This window comes from Oncorhynchus mykiss, chromosome 5 (assembly GCF_057628025.1).
Source record: "Oncorhynchus mykiss isolate SJ-2025 chromosome 5, ASM5762802v1, whole genome shotgun sequence".
NCBI classification, from domain to species: Eukaryota; Metazoa; Chordata; class Actinopteri; order Salmoniformes; family Salmonidae; genus Oncorhynchus; species Oncorhynchus mykiss.
The window spans coordinates 75,575,180-75,588,081 of NC_143026.1; the positions used below are offsets into that span (position 1 = coordinate 75,575,180).

The 12,902-nt window shown below is 42.8% G+C and overlaps 1 protein-coding gene across 8 annotated transcripts in view; it reads left to right on the forward strand.

Moving 5' to 3' along the window:
• Nucleotides 1-12,902, forward strand: part of dcun1d4 (DCN1, defective in cullin neddylation 1, domain containing 4 (S. cerevisiae)) — a 23,474-nt gene continuing 10,572 nt past the window's right edge. Inside the window, exons 1-7 of one of the 8 annotated variants that reach the window (XM_021604324.3) lie at nucleotides 1-138; nucleotides 639-684; nucleotides 1,920-1,990; nucleotides 2,392-2,431; nucleotides 2,528-2,615; nucleotides 7,410-7,498; nucleotides 11,365-11,435. In XM_021604324.3, coding sequence (XP_021459999.3) covers nucleotides 130-138; nucleotides 639-684; nucleotides 1,920-1,990; nucleotides 2,392-2,431; nucleotides 2,528-2,615; nucleotides 7,410-7,498; nucleotides 11,365-11,435 — 414 coding nt within the window. In that variant the 5' untranslated portion in view covers nucleotides 1-129. Of the gene's footprint in view, nucleotides 207-315; nucleotides 397-638; nucleotides 685-1,412; nucleotides 1,598-1,919; nucleotides 1,991-2,391; nucleotides 2,432-2,527; nucleotides 2,616-3,482; nucleotides 7,499-11,364; nucleotides 11,436-12,902 lie in introns of those variants that run through there. The other 7 variants (XM_090235980.1, XM_090235978.1, XM_090235981.1 and 4 more) reach the window with 7 other exon arrangements.

Sequence of the window (12,902 nt, forward strand, 5' to 3'; positions counted from 1 at the left end):
AGGGGTGCGGCTACTAGTTTCCTCGTCCACCTAAATTATCTGTGGGCATGGTTATGTTGACATGTTCCGCCTACTGGCGGTCCTCGGACTTCACACAGACAGTTGTGTGTTTATAAAAAATGCTCTCTGATGCGGCAAGTAAGTATAGTTGTTGCTTTTGGTGTATTTTACGCGCAGTAGGATAGGCTCCACGTATTGATAACCGGGTCTGTTGCATATGTCTACTTTTATATTTGAATGGTTCTATGAACTGTTAATCGAGTGATCGAATAAATGTGTGTACAGACTATCTGACTATTTCCTTTCCCAGTGTTGTCTTGGGGCGCAACAAAGGGAGAATTCTGTGTGCTGTCATTGCTGGAGGCATTCACATTTTGTTGGAAATTGTTAGGAACGGTAACATTGCAAAGCCTGCTATTCTGTTCATTACATCTGCTTAATGTGTTATTATTGTCGACCATTTTATACTGATGTTGTGTCGCGTTTTTACGGCTGGGAATGCAGTGCAGTTGCATAGCAAGTAACACTTGGAAAACAATGTTGTGTAAGACTAAATAGGTCAGTTTTCCAAGCAACTGCGGAAAATTACAGAGGATAAATTGTGACGCAGTTCTGTATTTCTATGCCTGCTGCAATAGCTCTCTCCGACTGCGCATCATCTACATCAACTGTTCCAAGAGAACGGTAAGATATTTGTGTGGACTATTCCATAGGCTGTAACGTATTTTTGTGACAATATAACATGCATTCATCAGTTGGGGTGAGTAGAGGGTTGTTGAATGAAATTAATTTCTGAGGTCTGGGAATTGTAGTCTATTTCCACTCCCCACTGCTCCGAATATAATAACCTTAATTCAGGAAATGGACTACAACATCCATGTCTCCATCTACTCTCTAGATACTTTGTAAACTCTGCAAGTTGCGCGTCTGTACCTATTTTAGGTAGGCTATATTAATCTACTGTTTAATGGGGTTCGACACATGCATAACTGGATTCAGCCTCCTGCTTGTGTGAGCGTTTTCACAAAGCTAAATTGACACTTAGTGAACGTAGATGAGTATTTAAAAATATATATATATATGATAAGCGTATGTCCGCGTAGTGTTTAATCAAAATCGACAACCAGTTTTTGGCTGGCATTCTTTGAACCCTTTTATACAATAAATACATGTATGTATTGAATACCATCCACATGTTGGTATTCGGCAAGTAGCCTAGTGGTTAGAGCGTTGAGCCTGTCACCGAGATGTTGCGAGATCGAATCCCCGAGCTGACAAGGTACAAATATGTCTTTCTGCCCCGGAACAAGGCACTGTTCCTAGGCCGGCATTGTAAATAAGAAATTGTTGTTAACTGACTTGCCTAGGTAAATAAAATGTGATGGTCACTGAATACTATTGCCTTTTATCTAGCCTATTGCATTATAATTCTTCATCATACCACCTTCTTGTTGGTATACTATGAGAGAAGACTGCTAATATCAGCATAAAAATGCTTTAAAAGTCATACCCATCCTGATGAAATGCCTTGATTGTGTGCAGTTACTGCTGTCACTATTTAGGTATCCCAGCTGTTGTGATGCAAATGATGAAGATGGTGAGATGGTTGTACATGCATGCGTTCTCATTCCTATTGGCTGAATGCAAGAGGTCACTCTGGCTATGACAGAGGGAGCATGATGTAGGCAGGCTGTGGGTAGCAGATGGTGAGCTCTCCCTTCTCTGTGCCTTGGGAAACCTAGTGAATTGACATGTTATGCAGCACGTCATTAAGATGAGGTTGTTTCTGTGTGAGCAGCATATTTTTGTTTCATATACTGTTACATGTACTGTTGCATATGTGTTCCATATCTACTTATGTACTGTTGTAGTGTTAAAGTTAGCAATGTGCTGATAATGTATTTTTTTTCCCCCTATAGATTTTCAGCTGCACACCCATTTGTCTACACTGGCCGGCATTCACAAAATCTACCACACCCTGCACAGGCTGGTAAAAGCATTTTGCCCACATATCATTGTGTATTCTTCATGTGTCACCTGTTCCAACTGTTATTTCCAGTTGGACTTACTCTGGCATGACACAATGGATTTTATAATGGACAGTTCCCCTTATCTACAAATTAATCCAAGTTATTAATTAGTTATAGATTCATTTTTAATTCCTGGCTGGACCCTTAAAGGGTGTGATTCATCCTCTCGGCTCTCCTCCCTCTCTCGCAGTCTGAACTAACAACTGCATCTCTAAAGGTTACAAGCTTGAGGAAATGAGAGAGCAAGCTTCCTGTCCCTACACACCCTCCCTCCCCTTGCTCAATGCATGCTAATGTCAGTGCTGCAGTGTTTGTGTGTATTTTGGCGGTAGTTGCCTAATACATTTATCCCTACCCTCAGAACCTGACGGAGGACGTTGGACATAACGGTCACTCCACAGGTACCGACTCTGCCTGCACCTAATGCAGACCCATGTGACACTTAGATATCATTCTCTCTATATCACTCTATATCTCTCATAATGTGTTTCTCTCAGCCTGCTGCTCCAGAGCCATGCCTCCTAGGAAAAAGAGGAGACCCACTGCTGGAGATGACCTGTCAGCTAAGAAGAGTCGCCAGGACAGGTACTACCAACCTGCTACACCAACGTATGCATCAGTTAGCTAAGTAACTAGACTGTATAGGAGAGGAGTTATATCCAACCGTCTTATTCAGTTTCACTGTTCACTAATTTCTCGTGCACAGACATTTTATCGTATCATCTGTCAAAAGAATGTTGGATTTGATGACTAACGAGCAAAGGTTGTGTGCAGGTTTTTGTAACTGGTTATTTGAACAAATCATGGTTTAGCGGGTGTGCACTTCTTTCCAAATTGGGAAGGGTAGGGTACATTTAACCCATAGCCTTGCCTGAAACTTGCAGAGAGAGGGGGGTTGGAGTTATGGCCATGCTTCTGCTCCTTGTTTTAGTAGATTTTCTCATACCCCCCCAAGAGCCTAATTACTCACAAATGTTTTTTCTGGGTTTCAGAGATTACCTGTTCCCTGAAACTGTATGCATGAATCATGACTTGGGTTGCACATTTTGGGGAATATTCAGAGGTGGAAACTTTCCGTGGGAATTAACGAGAATATATGGGAATTAATGGAAATGTATGCAAATTAATATTAATGCCATTTAAATGTAGATTTTTTTTGCATTGGATATATTTACCATATCATATGGAGACAGAAACAAACCTTTAACCTTATCATAAGTAGACATAATTGCAAATTAAATCCTTCCAATAGAAATGTAATCAACTATTTAGTTATGAATTGAACTTTAATTAAATGAGTTGACTCTTCACACGGGATGATTTCACTGAACAACAAAATAAAGGGAATATTGAATGATCCCCAATGGTCCATCGCATCTCCCAAAACCATTTTCAACATACATCTGTAAAATGACAGTCTAGAAACTAAAGCTTTGGTTGTCTTCCTCTCAGGCTTCCATGTCTTCTCCCTGGACCTTCTCAATGTCCCCCTCTTGAACATCAGACTCTGAGGCCTCATCTTCACTGTCACTTTCCAACCTTGTTGAGGATGACTCGTTGTCAGGCTCAAAAAGCCTCATATTTGCCCAGATGGCCACCTATTTTTCAACCCTTGTATTGGTCAGCCTGTTGCATGCTTTGGTGTGTGTTCCCAAACAAGGACCAGTTGCACTCTGAGGCGGCTGATGTTGGTGTGATTTGGAGGATGAGGGAGGCAACGGGGGAAAGAGCCTCAGATCCACAAAGTCCCTTCCACCAGGTGGCTGATGAGATACAGTTGAAGTCAGAAGTTTACATACACTTAGGTTGGAGTCATTAAAACTCATTTTTCAACCACTCCACAAAATTCTTGCTAACAAACTAGTTTTGGTAAGTCGGTACGGACATCTACTTTGTGCATGACACAAGTAATTTTTCCAACAATTGTTTACAGACAGATTATTTCACTTATCATTCACTGTATCACAATTCTAGTGGGTCAGAAGTTTACATACACTAAGTTGACTGTGCCTTTAAACAGCTTGGAAAATTCCAGAAAATGATGTCATGGCTTTAGAAGCTCTGATAGGCTAATTGACATAATTTCAGTCAATTGGATGTGTACCTGTGGATGTATTTCAAAATCAAAATAAATCAGCCAAGACCTCAGAAATTGTATACCTCCACAAGTCTGGTTCATCCTTGGGAGCAATTTCCAAACGCCTGAAGGTACCACGTTCATCTGTACAAACAATAGTATGCAGGTATAAACACCATGGGACCACGCTGCCATCATACCGCTCAGGAAGGAGACTCGTTCTGTCTCCTAGAGATGAACGTACTTTGGTACGAAAAAGTGCAAATCAATCCCAGAACAACAGCAAAGGACCTTGTGAAGATGCTACAGTAAACAGGTACTAAAGTATCTATATCCACAGTAAAACGAGCCCTATATCGACATAACCTGAAAGGCCGCTCAGCAAGGAAGAAGCCACTGCTCCAAAACCGCCATTAAAAAAAGCCAGACTACGGTTTGCAACTGCACATGGGGACAAAGATCGTACTTTTTGGCGAAATGTCCTCTTGTCTGATGAAACAAAAATAGAGCTGTTTGGCTGTAATGACCATCTTTATGTTTGGAGGAAAAAGGTGGAGGCTTGCAAGCCGAAGAACACCATCCCAACCGTGAAGCACGGGGGTGGCAGCATCATGTTGTGGGGGTGCTTTGCTGCAGGAGGGGGAGGTGCACTTCACAAAATAGATGGCATGAGGCAGCATAATGATGTGGATATATTGAAGCAACATCTCAAGACATCATTCAGGAAGTTAAAGCTTGGTCACAAATGGGTCTTCCAACGTTGTGGCAAAATGGCTTAAGGACAACAAAGTCAAGGTATTGGAGTGGCCATCACAAAGCCCTGACCTCAATCGTATAGAAAATGTGTCGGCAAAACTGAAAAAGCATGTGCGAGCAAGGAGGCTTATAAAGCTGACTCAATTACACCAGCTCTGTCCGGAGGAATTAGCCAAAATTCACCCAACTTATTGTGGGAAGCTTGTGGAAGGATACCTGTAACGTTTGCTTGAAGTTAAACAATTTAGAGGCAATGCTATAGAATACTAATTGTGTATGTAAACTTCTGACCCACTTGGAATGTGATGAAAGAAATAAAAGCTGAAATAAATCGTTCTCTACTATTATTCTGACATCTCACATTCTTAAAATAAAGTGGTGATCCTAACTGACCTAAGACGCAGAATTTTTATGAGGATAAAATGTCAGGAATTATGAAAAACAATTTGGCAAAGGTGTTTGTAAACTTCCGACTTCAACTGTATGTTGGCACGACTGCCATATTGCATCTCCATCCCAAAGCCCTTGGATGGAAGTGTACTTCGCCAGACTGCCAAGAACCTTGCCCTCATCCAGGCCAAGGTGGCGAAACACTGTAGTGATGACACCATAGGTCTTGTTGATCTCTGCACCAAACAGGATACTCTTGCCAGCATACTTGGGGTCCAGCATGTACACTGTGGCGTGTATGGGCATCAGGCATAAGTCTTCACGCTTGATGTATTTCAGAACTGCAGTTTCCTCTGCTTTGAGCAACAGTGAAGTGGGCAGGGCAGTACGGATTTCTTCTCTTACATCTGCAAGCGGAGTCTGTACATCAGACAGGATGGCATTGTCTCCCTCAATCCGTGCAGTGGGTACTGCTATAGGTTTCAGGAGTTTCAGGCTGCTTACCACTCTCCCAAAATACATAATCAAGGAGGATCCTCTTGATGGGGCTGTCCATATCGGAAGACTGATATGGCCATTTCTTGGAGAGACTCCTTCCTCTCCAGGAGACGGTCAAACTTGATGACAACACCACCCCAACAGGTGTTGCTGGGCAGCTTCAATGTGGTGCTCTTATTCTTCTCACTTTGCTTGGTGAGGTAGATTGCTGCTATAACTTCATGACCCTTCACATGCCTAACCATTTCCTTGATTGCAATACAGTCTGCCTTCTCTATGATTTGCTTGACTTTCACTTGAACTTTGCATCCAGCAAATGAGTTGATAAAGCATGTCTGGTTGGAAGGGTGTATGCTAGGCGAAGAACATTCTGAAATCTCTTCCAATGCACATTGCCTGTGAGCATCAGAGGTGAACCAGTTGCATACACCGCTCGAACAAGACATGCATCAGCATTTCTTGGACTACGTTCCTCCATTGAGTCAAAAAAACCTTCTGATTCCAGGAGGACCATGAGCAGTTGCTATCGATAAGGTGTCTGATTCATCATTTTCACCTCGACTAGAAGTAGAGGGACTTTTGCCAGAGGCTGCTTGTTGTGAGCGCTGAGGGAACTTTATGCACTTGGCGAGATGATTCTGCGTCTTTGTTGCATTCTTCACATATGATTTGACACAGTATTTGCAAATGTACACAGCTTTTCGTTCTGCATTAGCTGCAGTGAAATGTCTCTGCAAATCAGATAGTGCCTGTGGCATTTTCCTATAAAGATGAGAAAAAAATGAGTAAAAAAAAACTAATACAATTCCATGTACAGGTAAATAGTTAAGCAGTTAGATTAAACAACTAATTTGTAAGAAATGTTTTAAAATGAAACATATGGAAACAGGTGAATTAACACTCCTCAGTTATCAGGCTCAATCAAGCTAAAACCCACATGGTAGCAAAAACTAAGTAGCAGAAATTGTTAACAAATTATAAATGATTTAAACCCTTTGCTGTTGGCTACTATTTACTATTTAACAAAAAATATATTCACCCCACCCAGTATTGTAATCAAAACTTACCAGAAAGCATGTAGTCCTCAGACTGTGTAGTAGTGTGGGCTCAAAAGCATCTCATTAGTGTGCAATATCTTGAGAATCGGCTGTACATGTGATGGAAGAGTGCACTGTGCATGCAGAGGGTTGCAATTCCATTGAATTGGGGATAGTTTAACCAAAATTTGCCACGACCTAGAATTGCCTTATGTGTATCCCACAAAAAAGTAAGCTGTAATAAGCTAACTTTTTTGATGAATTTAAGCGAAATTCCCCAAATTCCCTGACTTAACTTCCCATGGAAAATTTCCAAACATTTTCTGGAAAGTTTCCCACCCTTTGCTACCCTAATGATGACAAGTGATTTGTCTCCCCAATGAGTTTTCATATGTCATTGCCAACTCAGAAATTCAAGAGCAGCAAGAGGACTTTTCGTCACATAGCTCATCCAATAGGGATTAACAGGATTAACCTTTTTTACATCGTAGTGTGAAATATGCTCCCAGACGGTAGGATTTTAAGTCACACAATGTATTCCCAGCACCCGCAGTAATGTGTGAACTATGCTGTGTGCACTTGTGCCGTAGGTTGTCTGAAATTGTCTTTTTCGTAATGCAGTGTTTTTAGAAAACATGAGGCACCACAAATCCGAGAGGAGGAGACCTTCTCCAGTAAAAGATGTCTGGAGTGGTTCTACGAATACGCAGGTGAGACACAATAATTGTAGGGGGGGAAAAATTCAATTTCCTCTCAGTTTGTATAAAACACAGACCATAACGGTGTAAATACCTTCTGTTACCCTTAGATTGGGTTTGGGTTTTTCATGTCAAAGTTGAATTGTTGTATGAGAAGGCTGTGACTCATTGATTGTTTCGTAAAGGATGTCGCTTGCTTGCTGAAATTTCTGTAGATCAAGGTTTTGTATGTCCCTTGCAGGTGGGATAGCGTCAAAGACAATTATTATGTAGGTACAGTACCAGTCAAATGTTTGGACACCTACTCATTACAAGGTTTTTCTTTATTTTTACTATTTTCTACATTGTAGAATAATAGTGAAGACATCAACTATGAAATAACACATGGAATCCTGTAGTAACCAAAAAAGTGTTATATTTTAGATTATTCAAATAGCCACGGTTTGCCTTGATGGCACCTGGAATGCTTTTCCAACCGTCTTGAAGGAGTTCCCATATATGCTGAGCACTTGTTGGCTACTTTTCCTTCACTCTGCGGTCCAACTCATCCCAAACCATCTCAGGTGGGTTGAGGTCGGGTGATTGTGGAGGCCAAGTCATCTGATGCAGCACTACATCACTCTCCTCCTTGGTCAAAAAGCCCTTAGACAGCCTGGAGGTGTGTTGGGTCATTGTCCTGTTGAAAAACAAATTATAGTCCCACTAAGCGCAAACCAGATGGGATGGAGTATCGCTGCAGAATGCTGTGTAGCCATGCTGGTTACGTGTGCCTTGAATTCTAAATAAATCACTGACAGTGGCACCAGCAAAGCACCATCACACCTCCTCCATGCTTCATGGTGGGAACCACAAGGAGATCATCCATGCGGAGATCATTCACACGGATGATCTCCTTGTAGTTCTCACCGTGAAGCATGGATGTGTGATGGTGTGGGCGTGCATCTCCAGGCTGTGTAAGGGCTATTTGACCAAGAAGGAGAGGGATGAGTCCACACTCCAAGACTGCTTCCATCACGTGGACTAGGACATGTTTCGTATTGCGTCAGACAACAACATTGACGAATACGCTGATTCGGTGTGCGAGTTCATTAGAACGTGCGTTGAAGATGTCATTCCCATAGCAACGATTAAAACATTCCCTAACCAGAAACCGTGGATTGATGGCAGCATTCGAGTGAAACTGAAAGCGCGAACCACTGCTTTTAATCAGGGCAAGGTGTCTGGTAACATGACCGAATACAAACAGTGCAGCTATTCCCTCCGCAAGGCTATCAAACAAGCTAAGCATCAGTACAGAGACAAAGTAGAATCTCAATTCAACGGCTCAGACACAAGAGGCATGTGGCAGGGTCTACAGTCAATCACGGACTACAGGAAGAAATCCAGCCCAGTCACGGACCAGGATGTCCTGCTCCCAGGCAGACTAAATAACTTTTTTGCCCGCTTTGAGGACAATGCAGTGCCACTGACACGGCCTGCAACGAAAACATGCGGTCTCTCCTTCACTGCAGCCGAGGTGAGTAAGATATTTAAACGTGTTAACCCTCGCAAGGCTGCAGGCCCAGACAGCATCCCCAGCCGCGCCCTCAGAGCATGCGCAGACCAGCTGACCGGTGTGTTTACGGACATATTCAATCAATCCCTATACCAGTCTGCTGTTCCCACATGCTTCAAGAGGGCCACCATTGTTCCTGTTCCCAAGAAAGCTAAGGTAACTGAGCTAAACGACTACCGCCCCGTAGCACTCACTTCCGTCATCATGAAGTGCTTTGAGAGACTAGTCAAGGACCATATCACCTCCACCCTACCTGACACCCTAGACCCACTCCAATTTGCTTACCGCCCAAATAGGTCCACAGACGATGCAATCTCAACCACACTGCACACTGCCCTAACCCATCTGGACAAGAGGAATACCTATGTGAGAATGCTGTTCATCGACTACAGCTCGGCATTCAACACCATAGTACCCTCCAAGCTCGTCATCAAGCTCGAGACCCTGGGTCTCGACCCCGCCCTGTGCAACTGGGTACTGGACTTCCTGACGGGCCGCCCCCAGGTGGTGAGGGTAGGCAACAACATCTCCCCCCCGCTGATCCTCAACACTGGGGCCCCACAAGGGTGCGTTCTGAGCCCTCTCCTGTACTCCCTGTTCACCCACGACTGCGTGGCCACGCACGCCTCCAACTCAATCATCAAGTTTGCGGACGACACAACAACGACGATTACCAACAACGACGAGACGGCCTACAGGGAGGAGGTGAGGGCCCTCGGAGTGTGGTGTCAGGAAAATAACCTCACACTCAACGTCAACAAAACTAAGGAGATGATTGTGGACTTCAGGAAACAGCAGAGGGAACACCCCCCTATCCACATCGATGGAACAGTAGTGGAGAGGGTAGCAAGTTTTAAGTTCCTCGGCATACACATCACAGACAAACTGAATTGGTCCACTCACACAGACAGCATTGTGAAGAAGGCGCAGCAGTGCCTCTTCAACCTCAGGAGGCTGAAGAAATTTGGCTTGTCACCAAAAGCACTCACAAACTTCTACAGATGCACAATCGAGAGCATCCTGTCGGGCTGTATCACCGCCTGGTACGGCAACTGCTCCGGCCTCAACCGTAAGGCTCTCCAGAGGGTAGTGAGGTCTGCACAACGCATCACCGGGGGCAAACTACCTGCCTTCCAGGACACCTACACCACCCGATGTCACAGGAAGGCCATAAAGATCATCAAGGACATCAACCACCCGAGCCACTGCCTGTTCACCCCGCTATCATCCAGAAGGCGAGGTCAGTACAGGTGCATCAAAGCTGGGACCGAGAGACTGAAAAACAGCTTCTATCTCAAGGCCATCAGACTGTTAAACAGCCACCACTAACATTGAGTGGCTGCTGCCAACACACTGACACTGACTCAACTCCAGCCACTTTAATAATGGGAATTGATGGGAAATGATGTAAATATATCACTAGCCACTTTAAACAATGCTACCTTATATAATGTTACTTACCCTACATTATTCATCTCATATGCATACGCATATACTGTACTCTATATCATCGACTGTATTCTTATGTAATACATGTATCACTAGCCACTTTAACTATGCCACTTTGTTTACATACTCATCTCATATGTATATACTGTACTCGATACCATCTACTGTATCTTGCCTATGCTGCTCTGTACCATCACTCATTCATATATCCTTATGTACATATTCTTTATCCCCTTACACTGTGTACAAGACAGTAGTTTTGGAATTGTTAGTTAGATTACTTGTTATTACTGCATTGTCGGAACTAGAAGCACAAGCATTTCGCTACACTCGCATTAACATCTGCTAACCATGTGTATGTGACAAATAAAATTTTATTTGATTTGAATGAGTGCTGCATCAGTTGACCTGGCCTCTACAATCACCTGACCTCAACCCACTTGAGATGGTTTGGGATGAGTTGGACCGCAAAGTGAAGGAAAAACAGCCAACAAGTGCTCAGCATATGTGGGAACTCCTTCAAGACTGTTGGAAAAGCATTCCAGTTGAAGCTGGTTGAGAGAATGCCAAGAGTGTGCAAAGCAACAATGTATTCTACAATGTAGAAAATAGTAAACATAAAGAAAAACCTTTGCATGTGTAGGTGTGTCCAAACTTTGGACGGGTACTGTATGTATGCATTGTGATTGTCATTTTTGCTGTGATGTTAGAATTGTATGACATCATAACAATGAAGATATCACAAACTATGATTGGTTATAATAGTGAATGCTTTGACCTCCTGATTATGACATCACACCATGTAATAGAGTGGAGTGTCTGGTTGTGATGTCATACAGTATGTATAATGGCTGTGTGTGTGTCTCTTTGATAGTCCGTGACGATGTTGTGGGGCCAGAGGGAATGGAGAAGTTCTGTGAAGACATTGGAGTGGAACCCGAAAATGTAAGGTTGGCTATTCATGTCTATGTAGATGAGTGACATTTATAATCCATCTGCATGTGCATGCAAATCATAAATAAAATGTTATTTGTCAAATGCTCTGAATACAACAGGTGTAGACTTTACTGTGAAATGCTTACTTACGAGCCCTTTCACAACAATGCAGAGTTAAAAAGTGAGAAAAATTTGTGAAATGGAAACACAGTAATATAACTGAGGATTTATTCAAGGAGTGCCGGTACCGAGTCAATGTGCAGGGGTAGGAGGTAGCTGAGGTAAAAGGGACTAGGCAACCCGGATTTATAATAAACAGTATCAGCAGTGTGTGTGTGTGGCGTCAATATGCGTGTGTGTGTGTAGGGCAGCCCAGAAATTACTATTTTTATCAACTGTATGCAAGAATTTGCTATGTGGTGTTTTAGGAATTCAGGATTCTCTGTGTTGGTCTTGCCAACCCCAATTGTCACACCTCTTAGAAGCAGCGGTTACACCAATCGGATATCAGACCTACATGGAGGTTAACTTTACAGTAATGCTATTGGTCAAGAACTCAGGTTTTAGATCCAAACATGATCTAAGTTTAAGTAAAGCTTTTATTCTTCCAAGAGTGCCAACTCCCGGTATCTCCTATCGGCTAATTAACATCACTTTGCATGGCCCAAAACATTAAAACAAAGGCATGAAAACAACACACACACACATTCTTGAATCTAATCATCACAACTCTTCTCTAAATTAACCAGGGGCACCAGTGTCGCTCCTCTTTGAACTATCCGCTGTCTGACAAACAGAATAACAGTTTCTCTGTAATAATAAATCTATACCACTTACAGTACAATAAAACATGTCAAAATTCTTAGCTCTTTATAAACTCTTGAAACAGTCAAATATGACAATTTTAATTCACACAGAAATATTCATTTAGTCAATTCAATTCAACTCTCCTGGCTTCAGTGACCCTAGGACTTCTGTGGGAATGTCTCTTCATTGAGATTTCCACATAAGGTGTTTTTAATCCTGGATAGCCCACAGATGGTCTGCCATCCAAACAATGTAGTCCTCATGTTGTGCTCTCACATCAGCCATCACTAGTCGCGAGTATCTTCTTCCACTGCGTGTGTGTCTTGGAGTGTCAGTGTAGTGTGTGTGTGTGGGTGTGGGTAGAGTCCAGTGAGTGTGCATAGAGCCAATGCAAGAGAGTTGACGCAACAAAAAAGTGAGATAATGCAAATAGTCCAGGTGGCCATTTGATGAACTGTTCAGCAGTCTTATGACTTGAGGGTAGAACTGTTCAGCAGTCTTATGACTTGAGGGTAGAACTGTTCAGCAGTCTTATGACTTGATGGTAGAACTGTTCAGCAGTCTTATGACTTGATGGTAGAACTGTTCAGCAGTCCTATGACTTGATGGTATAACTGTTCAGCAGTCTTATGACTTGATGGTAGAACTGTTCAGGGTTCTGTTGGTTCC